The sequence below is a fragment of the Arachis stenosperma genome, chromosome 2 (genome assembly GCF_014773155.1).
Source record: "Arachis stenosperma cultivar V10309 chromosome 2, arast.V10309.gnm1.PFL2, whole genome shotgun sequence".
NCBI classification, from domain to species: domain Eukaryota; kingdom Viridiplantae; phylum Streptophyta; class Magnoliopsida; order Fabales; family Fabaceae; genus Arachis; species Arachis stenosperma.
Window position 1 is genome coordinate 91496863 of NC_080378.1, and position 24804 is coordinate 91521666.

The window sequence follows — 24804 nt, forward strand, 5'->3', positions numbered from 1 at the left end:
CTCACATTTGTCTATGGGGTTATCTTCGTTAACGAAAATTTGATGTGGCACGTTACCTTGCCACGCAAGAATGTCTAAAACGACGTCGTTTTTGTTCCCGCCCAATATTCACTGAATGCGACATCATTTAACAACTTGGATGGGTTAAAAAATTAGGTCAACAAATTGATGCACAGACTTAACTTGACTCGTCTTCTTCCTTTTCTTCTTCTATTTTTCTTTCCTACATTTTCATTTTTCTCGCATGCTTGATTATGAGAAAGAAAAATCAGAAGTGCGAGTAACATTTGTCGTCTCTTGGACTGTTAGGCGAGGTTGTTGAACAAATAACATTAGCGCCGAAAGAAAAGGCAAAAATCAGGTTAGGAAGTGAAGTTTTTTTTTCCAATTTTTTTATATTCTGTTATTGGCTTTTATTTTGGTTTATGTTTTGCATTGTATTTTTCTTTGCAATTTATTGTCTATGTATAGAGTATTATAAGTTATTGTATTTGAATGTTGCTAGGGTTTGTTTTTTATTTTCGTTGCTGAAAAAAAAATAGCATTTGTATGTTTTCCTGTCTTTAGATAAATGTTATTACGTGTGTGTTATTGATTGTATTTAAAAAATTTGTAGTTAAAAAATAATGATGTTGTGTTTGGTTATTTAATGGTTGAATTAAGTTAAGTCATTATGTTATGTTTTTTGAACTTTGTAAATTCTTCAACAACTAAAAAAAAGAAAAAATTTTCAGTATATTCATCAACAAAAGTATTAATAAGCAACACATTAAAGTAAACGTCGAACTTATATTATAATTTGGACATTTATAAAAGAGTTTCTCTAAATTAACATTCGTCTCAAACTATCAAAACATTGGAGGCATTTTACAGTCACACTAATAAAATATCTTCTCTAATCTCTCACGATTAAAGTTTCTCATAGAAACGCTGTAAAAATATGACTGTGCAGAGCTTCTTGAAACCTGGTTTCCTAAACTCATTGTACCACCAGCAAAATATCAAACATTTTAAAAGAATAGGATTATAAATTAGGATTTTAATATTGTTAGAAGGGTTAAATTGAGTAAAATTAACTTTTATCACATCACTTAATCGCTACATATTCACCGTAACAAATTGAGCCCTACATAAATACACTCTTTGACAAGAAGTTAACTCGGAGATAAAAAGAACATACGTGAGTCACAATTCAATACTTAAAGGTCTTAGTTGGGTAAATTAAAATTTGGGGTCAAAATTGAGGCTGCGTGTAAATTTGAGGGGCCAAAGATGGGTTTCATTATTACTTTGAGTGCATGTTAACAGAGGGTAATCAATCATACGCAACCTTTGTTTCTTGTTCTTCCTTCTAATCTCTCTCCTTTTGTTGGATAGGCCAAATTCAATATCTTCATCCATCTTCAATATATGGCGCATCATATCTTCATCCATCTTCAAATGCTCCCATACCCATTCTTCTTCCCCGCTTCTTCTCCCATGTGAGTTAACTTAACGCTCTCTCTTTCTCTCTCCTATTTCTGTCTAGAGATTCACTGTTACTACCCCATGTGAGAAAGATTTATCTTTTATAACCCCTGTTGATCATGATGATGCTTGTTTTGTTTTTATTGAAGAATCTATTATTTTTCTGTGTATCAAGTTTATCGATGATTGCCACATGATCTGGGTCCCCAGTTGGGTTTTTCAATTTTTTATTTTTATCCTATGATGATGGCCATGTTTGAATCTGCATTGCAGTTGGAAATTTTGCACCTTGTTGATGTTGTTGCGGTTGTTCCATGAATGTGCTCACGTACTGTTTGCTTTTTTGTATCATCCAGAGTGGTCCATGATTTCGGCTTTGCTTGATTATGATGCCGGTGCTTGGTTCGTGGATATTGACTCGTGATGATCACTGAGGTGATGCTTTGAACTGTGATTATGATCTTTTATTGATGTGTGTGAGTTTGACAGCGAGCTAGAATTTTGATCTTTTCTAAAGTCATGATCTTGAGTGGAGGGAGAATTTAATTAGGAACTTTCTTTATATATATCTATCCTTTAAGGAAGGATGGATTTTCAGGCTAATATGCAGCCTGAATTGGGAAAATTGGAACAAATAGTTCATCAGTTTCTTTTGAAGAGCTTACATGTCATTTTGGACTCGAGGGTACCTTCGTTGTGCCAACATGATCGGAGTGGGGACCTGCCGATGGGGTCTCGTGTGAGGAGGAGCGACAAATGGTTTAACTTAGCATTAGGCGATCGGCCTGCTGCTCTAGATAATCTGAGTTTCTGGCGCAGGAATTTGATGGATCAGATGGTAATTGACATTATACTAGTTCATGAAGAGAATGGTTCTTCTGTTGAAACAGTATTAGAGAGGTGGGTTGTTCAGTATGAGTGTCCCCGGGTAATGGCTCCACAAACTGGTGACATTACTGGCTCTTATAAGAAGACATACAAGAAATCAATAGTATTGTTTCGTGCTCTTTATTCTCATATGAGGCTTCTACCGGCTTATAAGATATTTAGGAAGCTTAGTTTGTCGAGTCATACATGTAATTTTGATATTATTTACAAAGTCTCTTCGTTTAGAGATCCATTCTCTCGGGTGGAGGATGTAGTGCTGGAAGAATACAGTTTCACTCCCATTGAGGCAATTCCAGGCCGCCTATCAATATCTGTGACCTACCGGACCAAGCTATCTGACTTCAACCTTGAGTGTTCAACATCGTTACCAACGCAAATAATTACAGATTATGTTGGAAGTCCCCTTGCTGACCCTTTGAGGTCTTTCCCTGTCTCAGAAAAGGGTGTTCGTGCCACTTCATTTCCGCTGAGAGGGATAGCACCTCCATCTTCTGCACCACTCGAGCGGCCGCATAGTTGGACTAGTGGCTTCCATAAGGCAGCACCTATGGTACAGAACCAGCAGTATGTTGGATCCCCACCAGTGTATCGTGCTCCTTCCAAGCCATATGATATCCCATCTTCACCTACCGATAGCCACGGTATCAGAATTCACAACTATAGAATGCACAATCGACACAGGTCAAGTTATGATGAGTATCAGCTGTCTCCCCCGTTCTCACCTTCACTGTCTCCATCACCACCAACATTTTTCAGTAGTGGCATTCCAATTCAAACAAGTGTACGTTCTGAAACTGCCCCTGTAACTATACCTTACCCAATGATGGGCAAAAGCTCAAGAACACGTTCTCCTAATTTGTCAGATCATAGTAGAAATTCTTTGCCACCAATGTCCCCCAAAAGGAATTATGCTTCATCACAAGAATCTCCATCTGGAATCAGGGCATTTAGGAAACTAGAGTCTTCAAGGATTGGAGAGTTACATACAGGGGTCACAAATTATGCCGGTCAAAAGGTAACCTTGACCATACATACCTGCTCTTGAAGTTCAAATTAATTGTATTTCTGAAAATGTTTGATGAGTCTTTTATTGTTACATAGATTGCTAGAGATAACAAGGATGATTCGGGGCGGTTCTCAGGGTTGTTATCTTCAAGTGGCTCACCACGGATTGGATTTTCCAGAAGCTCTAGTAAACTATCCTTTCAGGATGACTTGGAGAATGGTGACTTTTCGTGTCCCTTCGATGTTGACGATGTTGATACACCTAATGTCCAACCCAGGTACCTTGATAGACTTATCCACAATTAAGTCATAAACATGTTAAGCTTACTGTCAAAGAGAAACAAACACATTTTTGTTTTAGTGGAACTACAATGTTTTATAACTGCAAAGCCATCTAATCTGAATCAGATATAGGCATAATCAGTAGCAGGATATATATCTATTTTCTTCGCTTCTATGCCTGAATTTTGTTGACTGGGGGAAAAGGATGTTCCTCTCTGAATTCTGAAGTATTTCCTAAGTTGGTTCAGAATAATGGTTAAGGTTCTTTCCTTTTTTTTTAAAAAAAAAAAAAAGAAACTATCAAATATCTTTGGTTCCATTTCCCGATTTTTTTCTAGATCTCTTGGTTGCCTCTGCTTTTTCATATATTAGAACTAGGTCAAAGGCGAGTCTCCAGCTACATGCCCTGTACATGGCATCCATTACTTACGCTCGAAATCTTAGATGATGGAGAACGGGAAGGTTGATAATATAGATGCTTAGAGATTCTGTTTAGCATGTAATTTTGATATAATATTCTGTTTTCCAACTAATTCTGATATTTATTTTTTCGTTTTTGTGGTTTTCTGGGTAAATAGTCAGAGTAAGGATGGACAGAATGTGTCAGAGATCAGTTCAACATCACTTCCAATGTGCAAAAAATCACAAGACGCCGCTGTTGGTGTTCTTGTGCACATGCTTAGAACTGCACCGCCTTTGCGCCAAGACTCAAGTTGCTATTCATCCCATTCTGTGAAGCCTGAACTCGAGGGAGGAGTTACTACTGCTTCTGGATTCTTCATGCCCCGGAAGACTGCCGATGCACTTGAAGAGCTCTGGAATTACAAAGAGATGAGGGACCTCCTTCTTTCCAAGAGCGGAACTCGGATCCTAAACAAAGAATGAATCTTAAGCAATGCTGATAAAGTGGTTCAAGACATAACACAACTTCTTTAGAGAAAGAAAAATGATGCAATAGATCTATGTACATATCCTGACTCAAACGTTGGCTAGAAACACCAAAAGTTTTGTTTTCTTTTTTTAGCTTTTATCATGACCAAGATATGTCTGCTATCAATGTTTGTAGACAATTATAGTTCTGAAATTAGGATGGTATATTCTGGAATGGTGGTTGATGAATTTCATTGTAAAGGTACACTGAATTGAAAACATATTCTATGGTTGAAATGTACATTGTGTTTATTTTCTTTTATGATAGTAAGTCACACCGATTAATTGATTCTACTGATGGATTAACTTCTTGAACTATTGCTGTATGTTATAAACTTATAATCTTGAATTTAATGCTGGTTGACTTAAACGAGTCACTAGTAGTATCTGCATAACTGAACTTTTTTTTTTCAATTCAATCTTTTTTTTTTTTTGCACACGGTATCCCTCAACTTGACAGGTCAAGGACTAATCCGTCGCGGATTGGAATTCCATTTAAGGGTCTGCCGTTGGCCAATGGGTTGCTGCATACACAAGGCGGGATTCGAACTCCCGATACTTACTTAAGCGGACGAGTGAGCTGACTATTCGACCAACCCAAGTTCTTTGTCTAAACAAATTTGAGGCATAGATTAGGAATGTTGTAGACCTAATTTTAGGAGCAATTTATCATGTGATTCTTTATGTTAATTATGAAAGCCACTCCAACCATCTATCCAAATGATTAAAAATTTGCAATCCAAGTTTAATAAATATATCGATCTTCTACATAGCAAATTATATTATATTATATAAAGCAAACAGGGTCCTTTCTTGTTTGTTTGTCTTTATTTTAAAAGAGTGACTATTGCCACTTGCTCTTAATTACTTTACCAATTTAATTAGCTTGTCCAAAATGACCTTTTCTTTCTTTTTGTAATCGAAATGTTAATCAAATATTTAATATTAAAGACTCGTGTTTTTCGCATTATCAAATGACAAAAATATCTTTAAAATATTTTAAAATTAGACAAAATTATTCAATTGTTAAATATATATTCTCAAAAATAATTTTAAAGATTCGATTTATTATTTTTTTTTTTTGCTAACATAATCAGAAAAAATAATATATTTTTATACTTAAAATTTAATAACTTTAAACTAAGTGGATTTTTTTGTTATTTTTTTTGTCAATGGCATAAAATAATTTTAAAAATGAAAATAATAATAATAAATTAATAATGTTGTAATTACTACCGTCCAACAATCATAAATTCAAATTGAAAGGACAAACGGGTGGTCTTTCCGCCATTTGCATCTTTTCAGCTTCTCATAAACCAACAATGGATTCTTCATCCATTTGCCCTTTCTGCCATTCCTCCCAACTCCAATGGTATCAATTTTATAATCTATTATATATTACTAATCTTACAATTAAAATAGGTTATATGTCGCTCTCTCATTGCAATTGAAATCAAATTTTTCTTTCTAAAATTAAAGAGTTCTCTCCTTTTTTTCTCATTTTTTCTATCTCTCACATTCCTTCACTCACTTACTCTATCTCTTTTTTATATCATTATCAATAACTAATTATAAATTTAATAATTAAAATATGCAATATAATATTCTCTATTTTAATTAAAATTAAAATATAATTATATTATTATATTACTAATTATTTAACTATCAAAATATACCCATGATACTTTCATTCAAATTGAGATAAAATATTTTTTTTAAAATTAATAAACTCCTTTTTCCATTCTCTTATCTACCTATCTTTCTTTCTCTATTTCTCTTTATCTTTTTCACTCTATATATAACTTATATTTTATATTAGACAAAAATTCAGGTACAGTTAACTTCATATGAGGTTGATAACTTAGATGATAATTTAGTCAAATCTGTCAAATTATTTAACGACTCTCAACTATCAATTTCATATGAAGTTAAACTGCATCCGAATTTCCACCTTTATAGTATTAATTTAACAAACCAAAATGTGTCATAAAATATTCTTTCATTACAATTAAAATAAATTTTTTTCTCTAAAACTAAGAAATTTCCTCTCTTTCTTTTTTTATCTCTCTTTTTTGTTTTTTCTTTTATTTTTTATTTCTTTCTGTAACACAGAAAAATAAAATTAATAAAATAATATAATTCAAATAAATTTATAAAACTATAAAAAATACAATAAATTTATAATTAAATATAATTAAAAAATAATCACACGATATTATTCAAATAAAAATATATATTATTATATATATATTTTTTATTTAATTTTAGATTTTTACTATTTATTTTTTTAATTGATATTTTCACTTCTCTTCTTTCAAATATTTATTACATATAATTTATAGAGAATAATAATATTGTGATTAATTAGAATCAAGATTCAAATGTTTTAAAAAAAATTAATTTTGAGTTAATTTTATAATTATCAATATAAAATTTTTTATACTAATATCTAATTATATTTATATATATAAAAAATATTATTTTTAAATAACAAGTATTAAAATTAATTATTTTCATTTATGCAATAAACTTAACACCTAATTAAATATAAAAGTATATACATTAAATTCTTTTATAATGAGTGTTAAAATTAATTATTAGTAAAAAAATAAACTTTCACATAAAAATAATAACTAAAAAGCTTATTATTTAATTTTGTTAATCTACTGAAATCCTGTTCTTTTTAAATTTTTAGTCGATGAAATTTTTTATCTTTTATGATTTTTTTGTAAAAGTAGTTCAATTTTATAAATTGTTTATAATTTATAATGTCATGACAAAAACGACGAAATTTTAAAATTTTCTTATTCAGGTAAAAACACTAGTATCATACATAAATGAACAAACATTATTAATCGTAACATACTAACATTGCATTGATTTATTTATTTATTTATTTTGAATATTACATTCATTGGTACATTGCAAGTGCAGGCACGCCAACAATCACTTCTTAATGATATATATCGCTACTTTTTGGTACTCAATGACCAATTTCAATAATCAGTTCAACTGCTAACCGAAGGCTTGTCCGGTTTGAACAACTATCAAAATCATCAGAATTGAGAAACAGAATCAGACTGAAAAAGTGGTCCAAAACCCAATACTTATAAAAGCCATTCTATTACCTACTTCTGGCAGTAGAAACAAAGGCATGTATAAAAGCTTGGAACCAATATTTGATTTGCTTTGATTTGATTTGTATTATATCCATAATTTTACAGTGAATGATACTGTAAAAACTAAAGCGAAAAGTCAAGTACAAAGCACGTACAAAGCAATTGTAATATGGTACATGCAAGGTAGAACCCATGGACCATAGCCTTTTATAACTTAAATATTCCTACCAAGGCTGCACTTGTTCTTCATCGACCCCAGTTTGAATAGGAAAATGTCCTGCCGTCCAAAATTCACCATTCATATTTTGGGCAAGCAAACCACTATGGTCATCATGCTTAGCCTCAAAATCCAAGTCTTCAAATATTTCCTCAAAACCATCATCATAACCATCTTCAAAATTATCAATATCAAAATTGTCATCATAATCAACATCACTGTCGTCCTCATTATTTTCATCAGTATCACTGAAACCACCAAGAAACTTGTCAATCCTGCCCCTTCTTCGTTCTCGTCTCATTCTCTTCGATTCCCTAACTAACTCACTCCATTTATTGCGTAAGAACAATATCTCATCCTTCTCCAATAACTCACCCTTCTCACCAAACCCCTCTACCAAGAAAACGGAGTGCCGCTGCCCTTTCAAACTCACATAAAACAATTCCGGATGTCTTTTAATCATTGCTCTCAACTTGTTTGGGAGACCGAATTCCTTTCTGAAATGGGTCAAGTGGTCTATTAAAGTACTCTTTTCAATCATCATCCCAAGAACCTCTCTTACTACAGAGCAAGATCTCTTTTCTGCTTCCAATGATACCTTGGCTAAAGAATCAACAGGGTTCCTATAAGGGCACAATTCGGGAATTTCTTCAAATTTTAGCAAGAAACTCTGGTGACGTCTCTTTATGTTAAGCCCTTTTCTAAGTCTTAGTTGTTTGAACTTTAAAGGCCGATCAACTATTAAATCAGGAGAACGAAATGCAAGAGGCGGTAAAGGCTTTGCCAAGTTCGAGTCCCAAGATACAAGCTCAAGTGCACGGCCATAGGAAGTTTCAACAGTCTTGAATTTATCTGGAAAATCGTTGCACAAACGGGATCTAAAATTAGGAGGAAGACCAAGATCTGGAGCAAGGTGAACCAACTTTGATAGGAGTAACCGGTGGTGAGATGATAACATAAGAAGCTTCTGGAGTTTGGTTGCCAAAGTGGTGGAAATGGAGGATTGAAGAGTGAGTTCCTCAGCAGCAAGGGCAGCAGCAGCTGGAGTTAGACGCACACATAGTTGAGGATATAACTTTGTTGCATTAAGTGGCTTAGGTGGCCATGGTATAGTGAAGAGTTCAAAAATAGAAGGGTACCGATGGATCATAGCAAGTATGGAGTGAGGCGTAGAAAGAGTAAGATAAGACCAGCATTTAGAGAGAATGTGAAGAGGAAGATAATGTTTTGGTTTAGAAAGAAGTAAGGTTTTCAGCTTTTGAATAAACCGAGTTTTATTCTTCAAAACAACACGCCTATCAAGACCAGTGTCACGTACATGTTTGACTGAGGAACAATAAATTGAAATCGAGATGTTGCTGAGGTCATTATTATGTTCCTTTTGTTTTCTGAAGGTGGAACAGGACAAAGAAGATGTCTCGGAAAGAAAGCTGGAACCTAAGTCACTGACTAGTTTGTTATTACTGAATTGATAAGGAAGGCACAATGCCATTTTTATTGTTTCAACCACTCACACTTAACCTGAAAATGAGAAAAAAATAAAATAAGAACCAAGAAGATAAAACTTCCTGAGATAAAATACCAAGGTCACAAAACAACCCTTGGTTTCCTAAAATCTTGAACTTCTTGGAGGCTTCTTGACAATTCGGCACAGAATACTTAATTAGAATGAAATATTGAAATATAATTCTAATTAACAAGGATTTGACAACAGAAATTAGAAATACATAAAGTAAGGACTTCACTCCTTAAATTCAGAGTTACAGTAACATGAAGGATCATAACATTGGCAAATCTTTGGTGGATAATCAATCAATCATATCCTAAAAGCACAACCTGTCAATTCTGCAAATTAAGAGTAAAGTCTTACATTTCAGGGCTCTTCTAAGTAGAAACCTTATTAACATAGAGACTAGTTTCTTTCCAATGATATTATGTTTTTACATAACTGCCTCAAGAAACTTGCTATTAGAAATTCAATTTGACATTTGAAGTGGAAATCTTATGCAATAATCCTATGGCCATTCAACTTTTCTGGTAATCTTATAATTACCAAGAAGGTAAAAATCAATATATGCAATATACTAGTCATGAATGCATCAAATAAAGAAGGGCTCACATAAATCCAAGAATTCATCAATCCAGGCCAGCAAAAAGTACTGTGGCAGCACAGTGAAGAACAGGATAGCTACTATACCAAAAAGAAAAGATAAAATGCAAATAACTTTACATCAAACACATAAGAATGATCAAACTCAAAATACTCGACAAAAAATGCTATGTGCACAATAAACATTAATTACCAAATCGACCGCCATGTATTTGTATATGAATACATGTGTTGCTTAACTCATTTTTTATGTGTATTTTGTATTTCATGTGTTCTCCACGGGTGGCTTTTTTGGTATGAACTTAGCAAGGTTGAATACTCAAGACTTAGGGTTTCAAATTGCAGAGCTTCAATGTGTCATTGCACTATCTTCTTAAACGGTCTGAAACGGCATCAGACAGCAGCTTCCACATGAATGGAAATCACAGGAATGGAACAGCAAAAGATTCTTTCGAATTAATATTTGAAGAGTTTAAAAGAATAAAACATGAAAAGTGTTTAGGAAAAAGAGAATCAAAGAGAACAGCAAAAAGAAACTCAGCCAAATATTCTTTTCCCCACAGGATTGGGAAGAGGATCCCCCAATGTCCCAGTCAATGCGGAACTAGGGAAGGAGTGAAGCAAATGATAGTGGAAAATGATTCTCAGAGTGGCCTAAATTATGGTTTGGAATAAATTCACTAACGAATGAACTACCAGGAATGATTTCAAAGCAATCAAATTCATAATTGAGGAACCATCGACAAACAAGAGTGGACAATCATAAGCTACTTCATAACTATATGGTGGCTATTATGGAGAATTAGAAACAGACAAGTTAATGACAAAGACAGAGACTTCAGAAGACCAAAGCATCATATGCAAAAGATAATAATGGAAGTGAAAAAGAAAGAACCTTGCAAAGTTCCTTTGGGTATCACCACCGCGACATTTGCTTTCTCATCTCCCTCGCCATGCTTGTCTTCCTTTCTTCATGTGTTTCTTTTTGTCTGGTACTAATGACTATCTCCGAGTAAAACCAAATAAAATAAAAATTAAGTTAGCTAAAGCTTAAGGATAACATTAGTTAAGACTCTTAAAATAGAATAAACATGAGCAGAATAATATAAATTTTCAGAACATTTTCACTACAGTTCAATTCATAGAACCTATTTACTATCCAACAATATAAATTCACACTATATAAAAACAGCAGCTTAATTCACCATATTCATATTAAAAGCAACAAATCAACCCTAAACACCAATAATCAGAAAGAAAAAAAAAGCACCAATCATCTACTAAACCTACATATTACACTACATATATTACACTGTAAAAACAAAATTTGAATAATCTGCCAAAAATCAACAAAATATAATTAACAACAATCACGATTCAACTCAATCAGTTAATCAATTAATCATTAAACAGATTATAATCCAATAACTTAGTAACGTTTAGAAGAGAAACTGAGACTGAGAGACAGAGACTAGGAGAATGAGACTGAAATAAGTTTTAATATTGTGTTTGGTATAAAATGTACAAAACTGCATTATATCTCAGTATCCTATTTGGTTTGAGATAAAAGTAGCAAGGTTTTGAGAACCGGACCGGTCATCAAACTGTTTTAGTCACTGGTTTAATGGTTCATTGGTCCAACCGGTTCAACCGATGGTTTAACCGGAAAAACCGTTTAAGAATAGAATAATAAATAAATTATAAATATGCAAGTATTAAGTTGAGGGTATAGGGTAGTATGAAGTTTTTCCAATGGAGTGGTGAATTACTCTTTTAGGATTTTCCTTTTTTTATATTAAATGCAAAATTGCCATTTGAAAGCATGATACCAAGCAAGTACAATTCCTCACAATACACAAAATGTTAAAAGAAATATCTGACAAGAATAGGAAGAATATCAAATGAATTATCATAAATCCAACTGAAAAATAAACATAGTACTCGGATAAATAAATTTGATAACATTATTAATAACAAAGTTGGTAGTGGACTAGTGCTAGAAAGGCTTCACCAAATGAAGGTGCATACAGGCTTTAAGAGACAACAGACTTGGGTTTGTACAGTAGCATTTTGGATGAGTTGCTTTAAAGACCATTTGGTAAAACTAAGCTTTGAATAGGTACAATACAGGCTTCACCAAATGCTCATAACACACAGAAAGACAGTTTCTCAAGATACATAAATAAGTGCTCATCCTCTGAAAATAATCATCTGAATCGGTACAAGGTAGGAAAAAATGACCATAAGTCTCTTTACCCAAGTCAAAATAAACAACCATATCTGAACTCAACAATCAGCATTCAGCATCAAACATTACAAAACATTAACCAATAATAATACTAAACCTGCAACTAGCAATTACAAAACAGCAACAAACATTAGTACATTATAAAACATTCCAAAACAGTGACGACACTAAACCTGCATAGTAAATAATCTCAAAGACAATGATCACCAATATCCAGCAAATAAACAATAAATACACAACAACAATTTAGCAAATAAACAAGAATAAGACCTAAATAGAAAATCCAACAAATTAAGTCGCAGCAACCTAACAATTTGGCAAATTAAAACAACAACAGCGCAACAATTTAGCAAATTATGAACTTAACAAGTTCAAGAACAGAAAATCACAACAAAAACAAAAAACATTAAAAGTAACAGAAGAACAACAGAACAACAACACAAGAACAATTAGCAAATTAACAAGTTCACAACAACAGTTAAAATTTACCATAAGAACACTAATGCAAGTGGAATAATCATGCTAATATGTTTTCTGCAAAGATGCTATTTGTGCAGCTAAAATTTCCTAATTACTGTGATCCAATTATTCTAATTTCACATGCAATCAACTTACTAAGTTTCTAAAAGCTAGAAATTATAAAACCAACCAGAAATATGGTTAAAGCATTTCATCAAACATGGTGAGTGCGGTAAAATTAAAACGAAATAAGAGAATTCAAAGCTTAATCTCAATGTGATAGAGAAGAGAACATAACTATTGTAAGTTTGTAACTTTAATTCAGTCTATGAAAAATCCAAACCACTACCAAATCAAATAATTACTTATTGTAATAGAAATCAGAAGTTGCAGAGTTTGAAGCAGAGTATTGGTGTTGTGTGAGTGTATTGTCTGGTGGCGGGTTTAGGGAACTCACGGCGGCGACAAAAGAGAGCAGTTCGACAGCTGGGTGGAGCGCGCGGGTTGGTCGCAGAGTTTGAAGCAGAGCAACGTGGCTTCCAGACGAACGCGAACTCGAACGGTGAACAGCGAGTGAACGCGAACGGTGAACGCCGAGCGAACGTGAACGGCGAAGAACGCGAACGTGAACGGCAAAGAAACCGCGACGGAAGCGCGGGTGAGCAGACAAAGACGACGGACGCCGAGCTCGAGGAAGCAGCCGCGATCGGTGACAGCGAACAGGGGTTGAAGACTTGGAGCACGAGGGATGTTAGATAACGGATGGCGAAATTTGAGTGCGACGGAGGGCGGCAGTATGCCACTCCTTGCGGCGGTTGTGTAGGCTTACAGTGCTAGGGTTTTGTGGTTGGGTTTGTGTGATTTCTCTGAATGAAAGAAAGAAAGGGAGAAAGAAACGAAGGAGCTACCCTTTTTTGTGTAAACTGGCCGGGTTCCGGTTCGGTCCGACCTCCGGTTCACATCTAGTTCAATGGTTTTTTACCAGTTTTTTATTATCGGTTTTATATGCTTGATTGGACCATAATATTACTGGTTCGTGGTTGAATTAGTCCGGTCCAATCCAATTTTCAAAACATTGAAAGTAAAAACTAAAATATTTGAAATTACTAAAATGCTCTTATTAATTAAAAAAATAAAAAAAGTCTAAACCCACACACTCCTTCCCCTTTCCCCTTTTCCTTTTCTTTCTATGCTTTCTACTCGCTCTGCCTTTCCTTCTCTGCACGCACTCTCTCTCTTGGTCGCTCACTTTTTCTCACCCGCTCTATCGTCACTCTCGTTCGCTCTGCCGTCACCGCCAAATTCTACTATCACTCTTGCTTGCTCTACCGTCACCGTTGAGCTCCTCTGTCACTCTCGCTCGTTCTACCGTCACTGTCGAGCTCTTTCGTCACCGTCTTTGAGGTAGAATTGAAAGGGAAGAGAAGGAAAAAAAGCTGTGCAATAAGTGAGATGGCTCTGGTGGCTTAGCTGAGTGAAATAGCGAACTGCGTTTTTTGCTGAATTGGTTTTTCAAATCGCCATTTTCACGCTTCGAATTTCTCTCTGGAACAGCAATCCCTTCTTGTAGTGTTCATCAATGACTGGGTAGACTTATAAAGCCCTAGTTAAACCCCTTCATTCTCTCCTGTTTCTTTTTAACGTCCTTCCATTGTTGTTGAATCTGATTTATGATATTATTTTGTTGTTGTTAAATCTGATTTATGAAATTGTTGTTGTTGTTGAATATGATTGATGAGATTATTGTTATTATTGTTGGCACTATTATTGTTGGTGGTGGAGGTATGGTGGTAGAGTGAAAGGTGGGGTGGGGTTGCGCGGTGGAGTGAGAGGTGAAAGATAAATTTAGAATATAAAATTTTGAATGAAGGCATTTGAGAACGTCTCCAAAAACTTCTGTTACCTGTGTCTCTATTTTTTAGATGTACTAAAATACTGAAATTTTGGTGATGGAGATTGAAATTTTAGTAGTCTCTGAGCCAATAAATATGATGCTGAGTCTTAATCCCCTAGTTTCCATCTCAATACTTCAAAATAAATGCTAACTAATTGAATAACTTAAAAAAAATTAAAAAGCTTACCTGATGATGTGAAGGCAGAATGTGGGCAGAAAAGAGGGAGACCAAGCACGGTGAAACAGAGACTGGCGAGGGGGAGGCAACAACGCTGGATGAGGACGCAACAACGAGAGACACACACGAGCAACGAGACACAGTTAAGGCACAGGAGTTGGTGGACGTACTGAAGGGGCAGGGACGACGCGACGCAGACGGAGGTGACAGACGCGGACAAAGGTGCAAACCATGCGAATGATAGTCTGTGAACATTCATTTTTTACATGATAATCTGTGAACATTCATTTTTTGGAATACTAACACCTAAACTTGATTGTTTGATGCTAATAGGACCCTAATGACTGCAAACAGGCATGATCATCAGCGAATAAGTCCAAATACCAAGCCAACATTAGATCCGGCTGCTCTGTTAGAAACCATGAACGCTATGGCTATGAATATACATGGCTCAGTAGCTGCAACAAACCGGGCTATAGAGAATCTTGAATGATAGAATGGGATTGGTAATGGCATTAGCAACAGTAATGGTAATAGACATGGCACTGGATCATCTGAAAAAGATAGACCTCGAAAGATAGACCTATGACCTTGGCTACTTTTTTGAAAATCGATCCACGTCGATTCACTCGGACTACTAGTGCTACTAAGGCTGACGATTGGTTCTGAGACATCGAGAGGTCTCTTCAGGCACAACAAGTTTCCAAAGGATAATATGTGGAATTGCAACATACTTGTTGAAAGGAGACACATGGTACTTGTAGCATGGAGCATAGCAATTATTGAGACAAGGAGATGTTGAGGTTACCTGGGCCAATTTTAGGACAGCATTCTATAAGAAGTATTTTCCTCAATCGGCCCATAATGCAAACGAGCTTGAGCTGCTGCAGCTAAGACAGGGGACTATGTTGGTTGCTGACTACACTCGCAAGTCTAAGGATCTATATCGCTTCTCTAAAGTCCGTCAGGGAGTCCCCGCCGAACTTAAGGAATGGTAGTGTATTAAGTTTGAAGGGGGACTCAGAGAGGAACTTCTGGCTTTTGTTGGTCCAATTGAGATCAAGAACTTTGCTGAACTAGTCAATAAAGTCAGCTGGCAGATGAATTTTCGAAGAAGTTAATGGTGACACAAGCAAGTCGTCGAGAGGCTACACAACCAAGCTTCGATCGGAGTTTATCCCCTCAAGGTAGGGATTTCAAAGCTAACAGTCAGCAACAACATTGGAACCAACAAGGCGATGACCTTTCTACTCATTTTAATGGCAACAACAACAATCATGACTTGGGGCATGAACAAAGAGAACAACCTCAGCAATATCAGGATGGCCTCATTTATCCGAAGTGTAGGAAGATCATGATGATAGGCCCTTTCGGTTTAGCCCAAATATCTATTACTACTGCAGCAAGGAAGGACACTTGGCAAAGGACTGCCACAAGAGGATTGTAGATAGGACCTCTAGGCCCAACAATAGGGAAATATTTTACTGTAACTACTGCCAATGTCTCTAAGATCGGATCTCAAGGTGAGTGTATAATAACTAAGAACCTTAACTATACTGTATGACCTAGATATCTCTCTAACTCCTTAAATATAGTTGAAATTTTGATGGCAAAATTTTCTTTAAAAATGGTAGACTGTAAAGACCTGGCTTTCAATAAATTAAAATTTTTGGCTATTTTACGAGATTTCACAAAACCTAGAACCAAAGCTCTTCATGATTTAATGAGGCGGGTCAAAGTAAAAAAACAAAAATAAATAAAAATATGGTCATAAATGAGTCAAATTTGTTTTTACTAGGGTAATAAATTTCTCTGGTCAAATTTGACTTAGCAGAGACTTATTCACATTCATTTTTGGTCCGCTTTTCTTCAATAGATAGTTTTTTAGCCTGGATTCACTTTTAGTGACGGTTTTGCGAGTGCTGAAAAAAGTCAGCACCCTGAAGACCGTGAAATCAGTAATAAATGTAATTACCACCTTGGTAATTATATTCTAGGACTAAACTTAGTCACTCCTCCTTGATTTATTCTTTCAAGAATAAATCTCAGTTGTTCATTATTTTACCACGCGATAAAATTTAATTCGAAGCGAACCTCAGCCTAGTATTCTGCAAGCACCTTGTTGAGTTAAGAAATTAACTAACTTAATTGATGGTGACAAACATTATTTTATTGGGTGATTAATTAGTTTTGAATGTGTTTGGTTAAGTGTTGTAGGTCATAAATTAAAGAATCAGCAGCCCAATCGGAAAGAAATAAAAACAAGTTTATTGGTGAATATCTAACCAACAAAGCCCAAAGTCACTAAGTAAAGAAACCAAATGGGCTGAGAAGTAAAAGAAGGAAATCCAAGCCCAAGTTGATCCTACCAAGATTTTCATACAAGATTGATGTCTTCACTCTTTCTTATTGCTCCGGTCAACAACAAAACACAAGAAATAGAGCTTCATCCTTCCTACTCATTTCATCAAAGAAGAAAGAAAGAGAAAGCCTAATAATCTCAAAGGCCTCAAATTTGATGAAGTGAGCCCATATTCATAAGCAAGCCCATTAGGTGATCCAAGTCCATTCCTTATCTAACTTAGTGGCTAACCAAGTAACTAAAGTTCATTTGCATATGAACTAATCCCTTCTCCACGGAACCAACTCTCTGTTCTCGTTCTTCTTTTCTCTCACGCACGCATGACAAGATGGCTATGCTAGGGTTCACATCCTAGAAGAAAAGGAGAGTTCCTGATCGCAAGCTTGGTCTTTCAGACAATACACAAAGAGAAAAAGAGAGAGAAAGCTTCCTTTGCTGCTCATTTTGTCAGAGAAGAAAGAAAGAGAAAGCTTAATCATAAAGCAAAGATTTAATCACCCACATCAATCCATATTAAACTGAATTGGAAATTAAAGGTGATTTATTTCCATTTGCATGCAAGTTACTTTCCTCACTTCATCTCAAATCTTCTGATTTACCATTTGTGGATAAATGAAAAAAGTGTTCTCTGTTATACTCTGCTGTGCATCTACGGTCATAAATTTGTCTTGGGGACCAAGTTGTGTTTCAATTGCCAAGATCTGGGTTTACCAATGAAAATTTGTGTTTGCTATCCTGTGGCTCTCGATCAACAAAGAAGGTCAGAAACAAAGTTCCTAATTTGAGGATTAACTGGAAAAGGTGATGTGATGAGTTGGTGAAGCACACTACTCAAGGTTTGACCTAGGGAGAGCAACCCAGCAACATGCAAGGAGATAAAAGAAGATTTCTGTTCATTTAGAAGCAAAGGAGAGAAAACCAGAGTTTGGTGAGTTGTGTTCTATGAAGAGTTCCCTGAAGAAGTTCCTCTACTTGGATAATGCTTTCTTTCAAAGAAGCATCCGGCCAATATTGAAGAGCTAAATCAGAGGCTTGCAAATCTGGTTTATCACATAGCAAAGAGGATGTTGATGAAGTCAATCTCCTTCATGTTTTACAGATTGTAAATTACTTTTCAATGTTTATTTTTCTGTAATTTCTTGAGTGAAAAGGCATAATGAGAGAGCTCAAGTAAAAGCCAAGAGTGGAAAGAGGCTGAGTGATACACTTGAGAGAAAAGTCTAGAGTTATTTTCAGATTTCTTTAGATATGTCTGTGTCTTGTATCTTGTACCTATAAGGTATCCCTTTCTTAGTTGGGTTAGCACTAAGAGTGAAGAGTTAGGTATTAGCATAGCCAATGTCAAGTTAGGTTAGAACTTGAGTGTGAAAGGATTGTGTCAATCCTGTGAAATTGGTGTATGTAATACTTTTAACTATAGTGGAAATTCCTCCATTGTTGTGGAGGAGACTAGACGTAGGTTGCATAGCACAAGGCAACAGAACCAGGATACTTGCTGGTGTTAGCTTTTCTCTTTTCTGCTGTGTTCTGTTTTCTGATATTCATGAGACAAAAATAAATTGTCTCATAAATTTCTGCTGCTGAGTACAAACAGAATCAGAATTGAAAGTTTGTTTTAAATGGTCTTTTCAGTAACTTAAAAGGAAGGCATAGATTCAATCCCCCTTCTCTAAGCCTACCACAACCTTCACACCTCCTAGAGACCCCAAATCAAGTAACACATTCCACTTTCTCCTTAGAATAGCCGAATTCCCTCTCTTTAACCCTGAGTAACTAATTGTGGATAAACTCAACACGCAAGCGATGACTAAACTTTCTCATTTTATGCCTCTTCTTCCCTCATTCTTCATCACTTGACCATGAAATCTTCAACACTCTTTTACTGTTATAATTGCATGTTTACTTTAGCCTTTTATTTAAGCAAATTTACTAGTAAAATTTGAAAAATTTAGTGAGAATTAAGAGAGAAAAAAGAGTGCATTTCAACTAAGTTCATATATTTTTCAGCAAGCATTTATGGTGTTCTTCCATAAGTCTTGGTTGGTTCTTTAAGGATTCAAGCCTTCCAAGTCCAATTTTTTATTCTTTCTTAATTTTTTTTGTTCTTACATACAAATTCCAGCGAAAGTAACCATCACTCTTCACCCTTTCGTTTTAGGTTTTTAACTTGAAATTTAGGGATTATATTGCTCTCTTCCATATCTAAAAAATCACTTTTAAAGATATCAAGGAAGCATACTAAAAGCACTTCAAATTCAAGCTTAAAGTGGACAAAATTCATCACTTTTTTTAGGACTCAATTTTATACCATGTGTCAAAACCTCCCAATAATATGATTATCTCCATCTAGCCTATACATATTTTATTCATAATTTCTCAACAAGTTCTGCTTCATCTATATAATCTAAATAAAACTTCAGAAATATAAAAATAAGAGTAAAGGACAAATTCGTCCTTGACCTTTTTTTTCACAGACATTTTCGTCCCTGAGATTTGAAAAATACTTTAATGTCCCTGACCCTCTGAAAAAGTGGACATATTTACCCCTCCGTTAGAGTCGCTCCGTTTGCCCTGACGGAAAACGATGACGTGGCTCCCGTGGTGCTGACCTGGCCGTTATGGGTTGCCACGTGGGATAGACTTTTGAAAAGAGGACGTATTAGTCTTTTCACACCAAAACGTGTAGCTTTTTAAAACAGGACATATTAGTCCTCTCACCCCAAAACGACGCCGTTTCTCCCCACCCCTCCAAACACACTTTAATCCCCTCTGCATTTCCAATCAACAATACTTCACCAAATCCAGAAGCAGCAAATTCAGCACTTCCAGTTCTGCAATTCCAGAATCATCAGCAATGCATCCAAAACACATAAACAAAGAATCAACAGAGTAACAAATCGCAGCAACATCAGCGAAATTTCAAGAAAAATGAGAGGCAGGAGTCTAAGCAAATTCAGATTCAACAAGCAATTCAGCGACATATTCACCAACAACAGAGCATAAATTCAATTTCACAGACTCAGTTCACAATTCAACCAGTCCAAATTGTGTAATTTATGAAGAACATGTAAGAACTCCTTATAATTCTGGAAAAATTGCTACACTCTCAAATAAAATCAGCAACTTACTAGAAATTGCATATGGAGAAAACGGATATGAGAGAATAAGAAAAATTATGCAAACAGCACCTGAGAGCTTGAAGGAGTGTGATCAAATAAACTCTCTGGTGCATCGATTACATGCCACCGAACACTGAAGCTCCATTTTTCGTCAGAATTTTCGTCTGGAAGCAGTCTAGAGATATGACCAACAGCAACATGAAGATTTTGGCCCACGACATAAATATGGCAATCGCAAGCATTGACAGCAAAAGGCTTGCATATTTGCTCAAGCAAAGGGGGGCCATCTATGGCATCCCAGGAGTCTGTTTCCGTGTCATAGACCTTTAACTTCATTCTTTCGAGCTCAGAGACAACAAACAAGTGGCCATAAACAATGTCATCGTCTTTGGCGGAAGCGTCGTCGTCAGTGTGTATGCACTTGCCGAGTATGAAGGGAGTGGGAGCGAGCAAGGGCTTGTGGTCGAGCGAAGACGATGTGGAGGTTGAGGAAGGAGAAGAGAGAGAGCCAGCACCGCCGCGTACGGAGACGGAAACGGAGGAGAAGCTGGCGGGAGTTGTTCCGATTCCGGTGGCGGCGATGATTGAGGGCTCAGCCTGGCAGAAGAGCCACTCGATGCTGGCCGTCGGACTTGTGGCCGAGCTCCGTCGGATACCATGGGCCAGAATGCTCCCTTTCTTCCTTCACCCGCTTCACCTTCACACTGAATTCGAAGGATTAGGGCTCAAGGATTTCATAGATTGGGGGTGGGGGAGAAACGGCGTCGTTTTGGGGTGAGAGGACTAATATGTCCTATTTTGAAAAGCTACACGTTTTAGTGTGAAAGGACTAATACATCCTCTTTTCAAAAGTCCATCCCACGTGGCAGCCCGTAACGGCCAGGTCAGCGCCACGGGAGTCACGTCACCGTTTTTCGTCAAGGCAAACGGAGCGACTCTAACGGAGGGATAAATATGTCCACTTTTTCGGAGGGTCAGGGACATTAAAGTATTTTCCAAACCTCAGGAACGAAAATGTCCGCGAAAAAAAAAGTCAGGGACGGATTTGTCATTTACTCTAAAAATAATCTTAACAGTGCATAATTTATTTATACATATTTTAATATAATATGCCACAATTAATAATTTATTAATATGTTTAATTTATAATCTATTATCATATTACACTAATAATAAAGAACACATACATAATAATAATGCTAATAATATGCAAATACTACTTTAAATACATTTTAAACTTAATTTAAAATCACAAATATTTTTTTTATAAATATCTAGTTCTATTAATATAATCTACTCTAAAAATATCTATTTCTATAATAATTAAAAATTACTATATATATTACTATTAACTCTAAAATTATAAAGTATTCTAAAATATTTATTTCTATAACAATTACTATTCTACATAACAACAATTTAATTATTCATATAATACTAATCTAACTAGTTCTAATATTTATTTTTATAAAAATTAATAAACTAATCTAATTATTCAATTAATAATATTATATAAATTGAATAAATAAACATACTATAAATACTAAATAAAACTAAAAACAATGAAAAAACGCTTACATATTGATAGAATTGGAAGAGTTGAGAGATACAGAGTTGAGAGACGTTCAATTGAGAGAGAAGTTGGACAAAAAAAGTGAAATGCAAAAAGAGCGAAGTGAAATGAAAAAGTGGAACATTTTATAATTGGGCGAATTCCCATCGCAGTTCGAGGGTTGCGTTTGTTTTATAGGCACCGCACATTGAGATAAGGATATTGAGACATAAAATTCTATTTGATTAATAAAATATAAATAAAAATATTGTGTTTAGAGATATTAAATTATTGTATTTTATGTCTATTCTAATATAAAAGATAAAGAGACACTAATAAACAGTATAATTTATTTTTTATTTTTTTATAGTTTTTGTTAATTTTTATAATTATATTTTTTATTATTTTTTTTAAATATTTTGAATAAAAAAATAAGAATAAATTAAACTTTTATAATTTATTTTAATTTATTATAAATTAAAACAAAATACAAGAACATTAATTTGTGTTTTTTTTATTTGTGTCTTGTTCTCAATATTTTATCTTATTCTATTTTCAGAATTAAATGTAACATAAATGAACTGTATATACACAGCTAACTTGTCGCATAATTAGACGAACCAGCATAAATCTTTAAAAAAATACTCGTATTTAAAGTAAGAATAAATTATTTTTAAAAAATAATAATTTTCTTACTTTATTCTAAAAAAATCTGTTATATATATATATATATAGAATATTTTTACTCCCACGGGTGTGATAAGGATTAATTTTATTAAAGAACAAGCTATTAAATTTCCTCCTTTCTTAACATGAATGGCTGAGTTATCCTAAATTTATGCAAGAGAGTTTTACCAATTGAATTTGACAATATTAAACTATAGAAAATAGGATACTTTTTAATTTTGTTATGGAGCGTACAATAATGTAAAACGGTAATATAGGACGTATGAATGTTATATGTATTTGTGGTGTCAGTGATTTGAAATCAGACGGTTTGATTAGAGGAACACAAATTAGACCGTTCGATTTGCTTCCTCCAGTCCACGTGTCGCACATGCATCCTCTCTTAGCGACAATGTCCCTTAAATGAACATGTTTTCTTGCTGAACCCACTCTCTTTTTTGAAGTCATTTTCTTTCTTATCCACATAGCCATCATCTTCTTTCTTGTTTTTCATCTTCACTTCTTTAATTTCTTCTTCTTCTGCAGTAAATAAAAAATTACAAAGCCAAAATACAAAAATTTAAAGATATTGATCATCCTGAATTTTATATTATCAATTATTTCTACTATTTTGATTATGTCAGTTTGTTTTTTTAATTTTTTATATTTTAGAATTATTGTTATTATTTTTAGAAATTTAGAAATATATGTTTAGAAAGATTTTGTAATAATTTTGGAAATTATATGTTTAGAGTTATGATAATAATATGTTTTGTAATAATTATATGTTTAGGTCTGGTAATAATAATTTATTTATTGTTAGATATTTAAATTGATATAAATATATTATTGTAGTTAAGGTTTTAATAAGTGGAACATAATTAATTAAATAAGAGTTAAATTTATTTAGTTATTAGTTATTATTAATAGTTAGTGAGTAATTATGTTTATTTGTGATGATATAGGAATTATTATTATTATCCGTTAAACTATGAATGTATAAGTAAATAATTATGTAAGAAACAATTGATTGAAATCTTAGGAAATCGTTGAATTATTAATATTTTGGAATTAAATTATTAGTAATAATAATGATGGTTTTTTATGACAGATGACTTCAAATTAGATGGGCAAAGTTTTGTATGATATTTTTCAATTTTTAAATATTTTTTATTGGCTTTTGCTTAGCCAATTATGTTTTTTAGTAGTTGGTATGGTATTTTACAACCCACAAACTAATCGGTAAGTACATCGAGTCGTTCCAAGTAATACCTTACGTAAGTAAGGGTCGATCCCACGAGGATTGATAGACTAAGCAACAATAGCGTTTGATAGAATTAGTTAGACAAATAGAAAATAGTGTTGGAAGGTCAAAAGCATTAATAGTAAATTTGGAATATTAAAGACAGGCAGATAAATAAGTTGGGAATAAAATATGAAGAATATAGTTAAGATTTCAGAATTATCTATTTTTTCGGATTTATTTTTCTTACTAACTATTTTAATCATGCAAAATTTAATTTCATGGCAAACTATGTGACTAGACCCTAATTCCTTAGACCTTCTTAGTCTCATCTAAAATTCATTAACTGCCAATTCCTTGGTCAATTAATTCCAATTAGAGGGTGATGATCAATTTCTAGTTTATATGCCAAAAGAATCCTAATTATCCAAAAATAAGGGAATTATATATCACGTATCCCGTTAAATACAAACAATTAGAAATTCAGTATAATATGTTTTCAAACTGTTATTCAAGTAAAGAGCTTTTTCAAGTTTTACAAGAACTCAATTAGAACATGGGTCATACTTCCGTTCCACCCATATTCATAAAATAAAGAGCGAAAACAAGTATTGAAAGATAAATCTAAAGATGGATTAAATTAGAAAGATCAAACGAATAAATCCATACAAATAGACAGAGCTCCTAACCTTAACAATGGAGGATTAGTTGCTCATGGTTCAGAGAAGAAAAATAAGAGTTTTGGTAAAATGTACAGAGTTTCCATCTGATAGCATCTAAGTTCCTATTTATAACTAATCCTAATAAATTTAAAATTTTATTATCTAAAATTAAAAATAATATCTTTTCCTAAAAATTAAGATTTGAATTTGAATTCGAATTAACAAGATTTCAGCTGATGGGTGGGGACCACTTGCTTTGTCCATTCTGCAGCTTCTAATATGCGTTTTCTGGGCTGGAAACTGGGTCAAAATAGCCCAGAAATCGCCCCAGTGTTTTTCTGCAGGTGGCGCGTGTCACGCGTACGCGTTGATGGTCTTTTCTACGAGTCACGCGGACGCGTCG

General features: G+C 34.2%; 2 protein-coding genes across 6 annotated transcripts; one reads left to right on the top strand and one right to left on the bottom strand.

Moving 5' to 3' along the window:
- The first annotated feature begins 1281 nt into the window (after window positions 1–1281).
- On the top strand, window positions 1282–4836 carry LOC130962312 (autophagy-related protein 13a-like). Of its 4 annotated transcripts, none has more exons than XM_057888528.1 (5): window positions 1282–1481; window positions 1824–1902; window positions 2049–3370; window positions 3457–3638; window positions 4221–4836. In XM_057888528.1, exons 3-5 carry the CDS (start codon window positions 2054–2056, stop codon window positions 4525–4527), a joined length of 1806 nt encoding a protein of 601 aa, XP_057744511.1. In that variant the 5' UTR covers window positions 1282–1481; window positions 1824–1902; window positions 2049–2053; the 3' UTR covers window positions 4528–4836. The 4 variants fall into 4 exon arrangements, with proteins under 4 accessions (XP_057744511.1, XP_057744512.1, XP_057744508.1 ...); XM_057888529.1 differs by having other exon boundaries at window positions 2053–3370; XM_057888525.1 differs by having other exon boundaries at window positions 1824–3370.
- Window positions 4837–7729: 2893 nt separating this feature from the next.
- LOC130962231 (protein WHAT'S THIS FACTOR 1, chloroplastic-like) lies at window positions 7730–21985 on the bottom strand. 2 transcript variants are annotated; one of them, XM_057888386.1, is made up of 3 exons: window positions 21857–21985; window positions 10914–11020; window positions 7730–9429 (listed from the first exon to the last, which is right to left on the bottom strand). In XM_057888386.1, the coding sequence occupies exon 3, from the start codon at window positions 9398–9400 to the stop codon at window positions 7916–7918; it is 1485 nt and encodes a 494-aa protein (XP_057744369.1). In that variant the 5' UTR covers window positions 9401–9429; window positions 10914–11020; window positions 21857–21985; the 3' UTR covers window positions 7730–7915. The 2 variants fall into 2 exon arrangements, with proteins under 2 accessions (XP_057744369.1, XP_057744368.1); XM_057888385.1 differs by lacking the exon at window positions 21857–21985 and adding an exon at window positions 13183–13588.
- Between the last annotated feature and the right edge of the window lie 2819 nt (window positions 21986–24804).

Coding starts and splice junctions, on each gene's coding strand:
- LOC130962312 (XM_057888525.1), top strand. CDS start 2,054: ATGGATTTTCAGGCTAATATGCAGCCTGAATTGGGAAAATTGGAACAA. Junction 3,371..3,456: donor CAAATTATGCCGGTCAAAAG/GTAACCTTGACC, acceptor ATTGTTACATAG/ATTGCTAGAGATAACAAGGA. Junction 3,639..4,220: donor ACACCTAATGTCCAACCCAG/GTACCTTGATAG, acceptor CTGGGTAAATAG/TCAGAGTAAGGATGGACAGA.
- LOC130962231 (XM_057888386.1), bottom strand. CDS start 9,400: ATGGCATTGTGCCTTCCTTATCAATTCAGTAATAACAAACTAGTCAGT.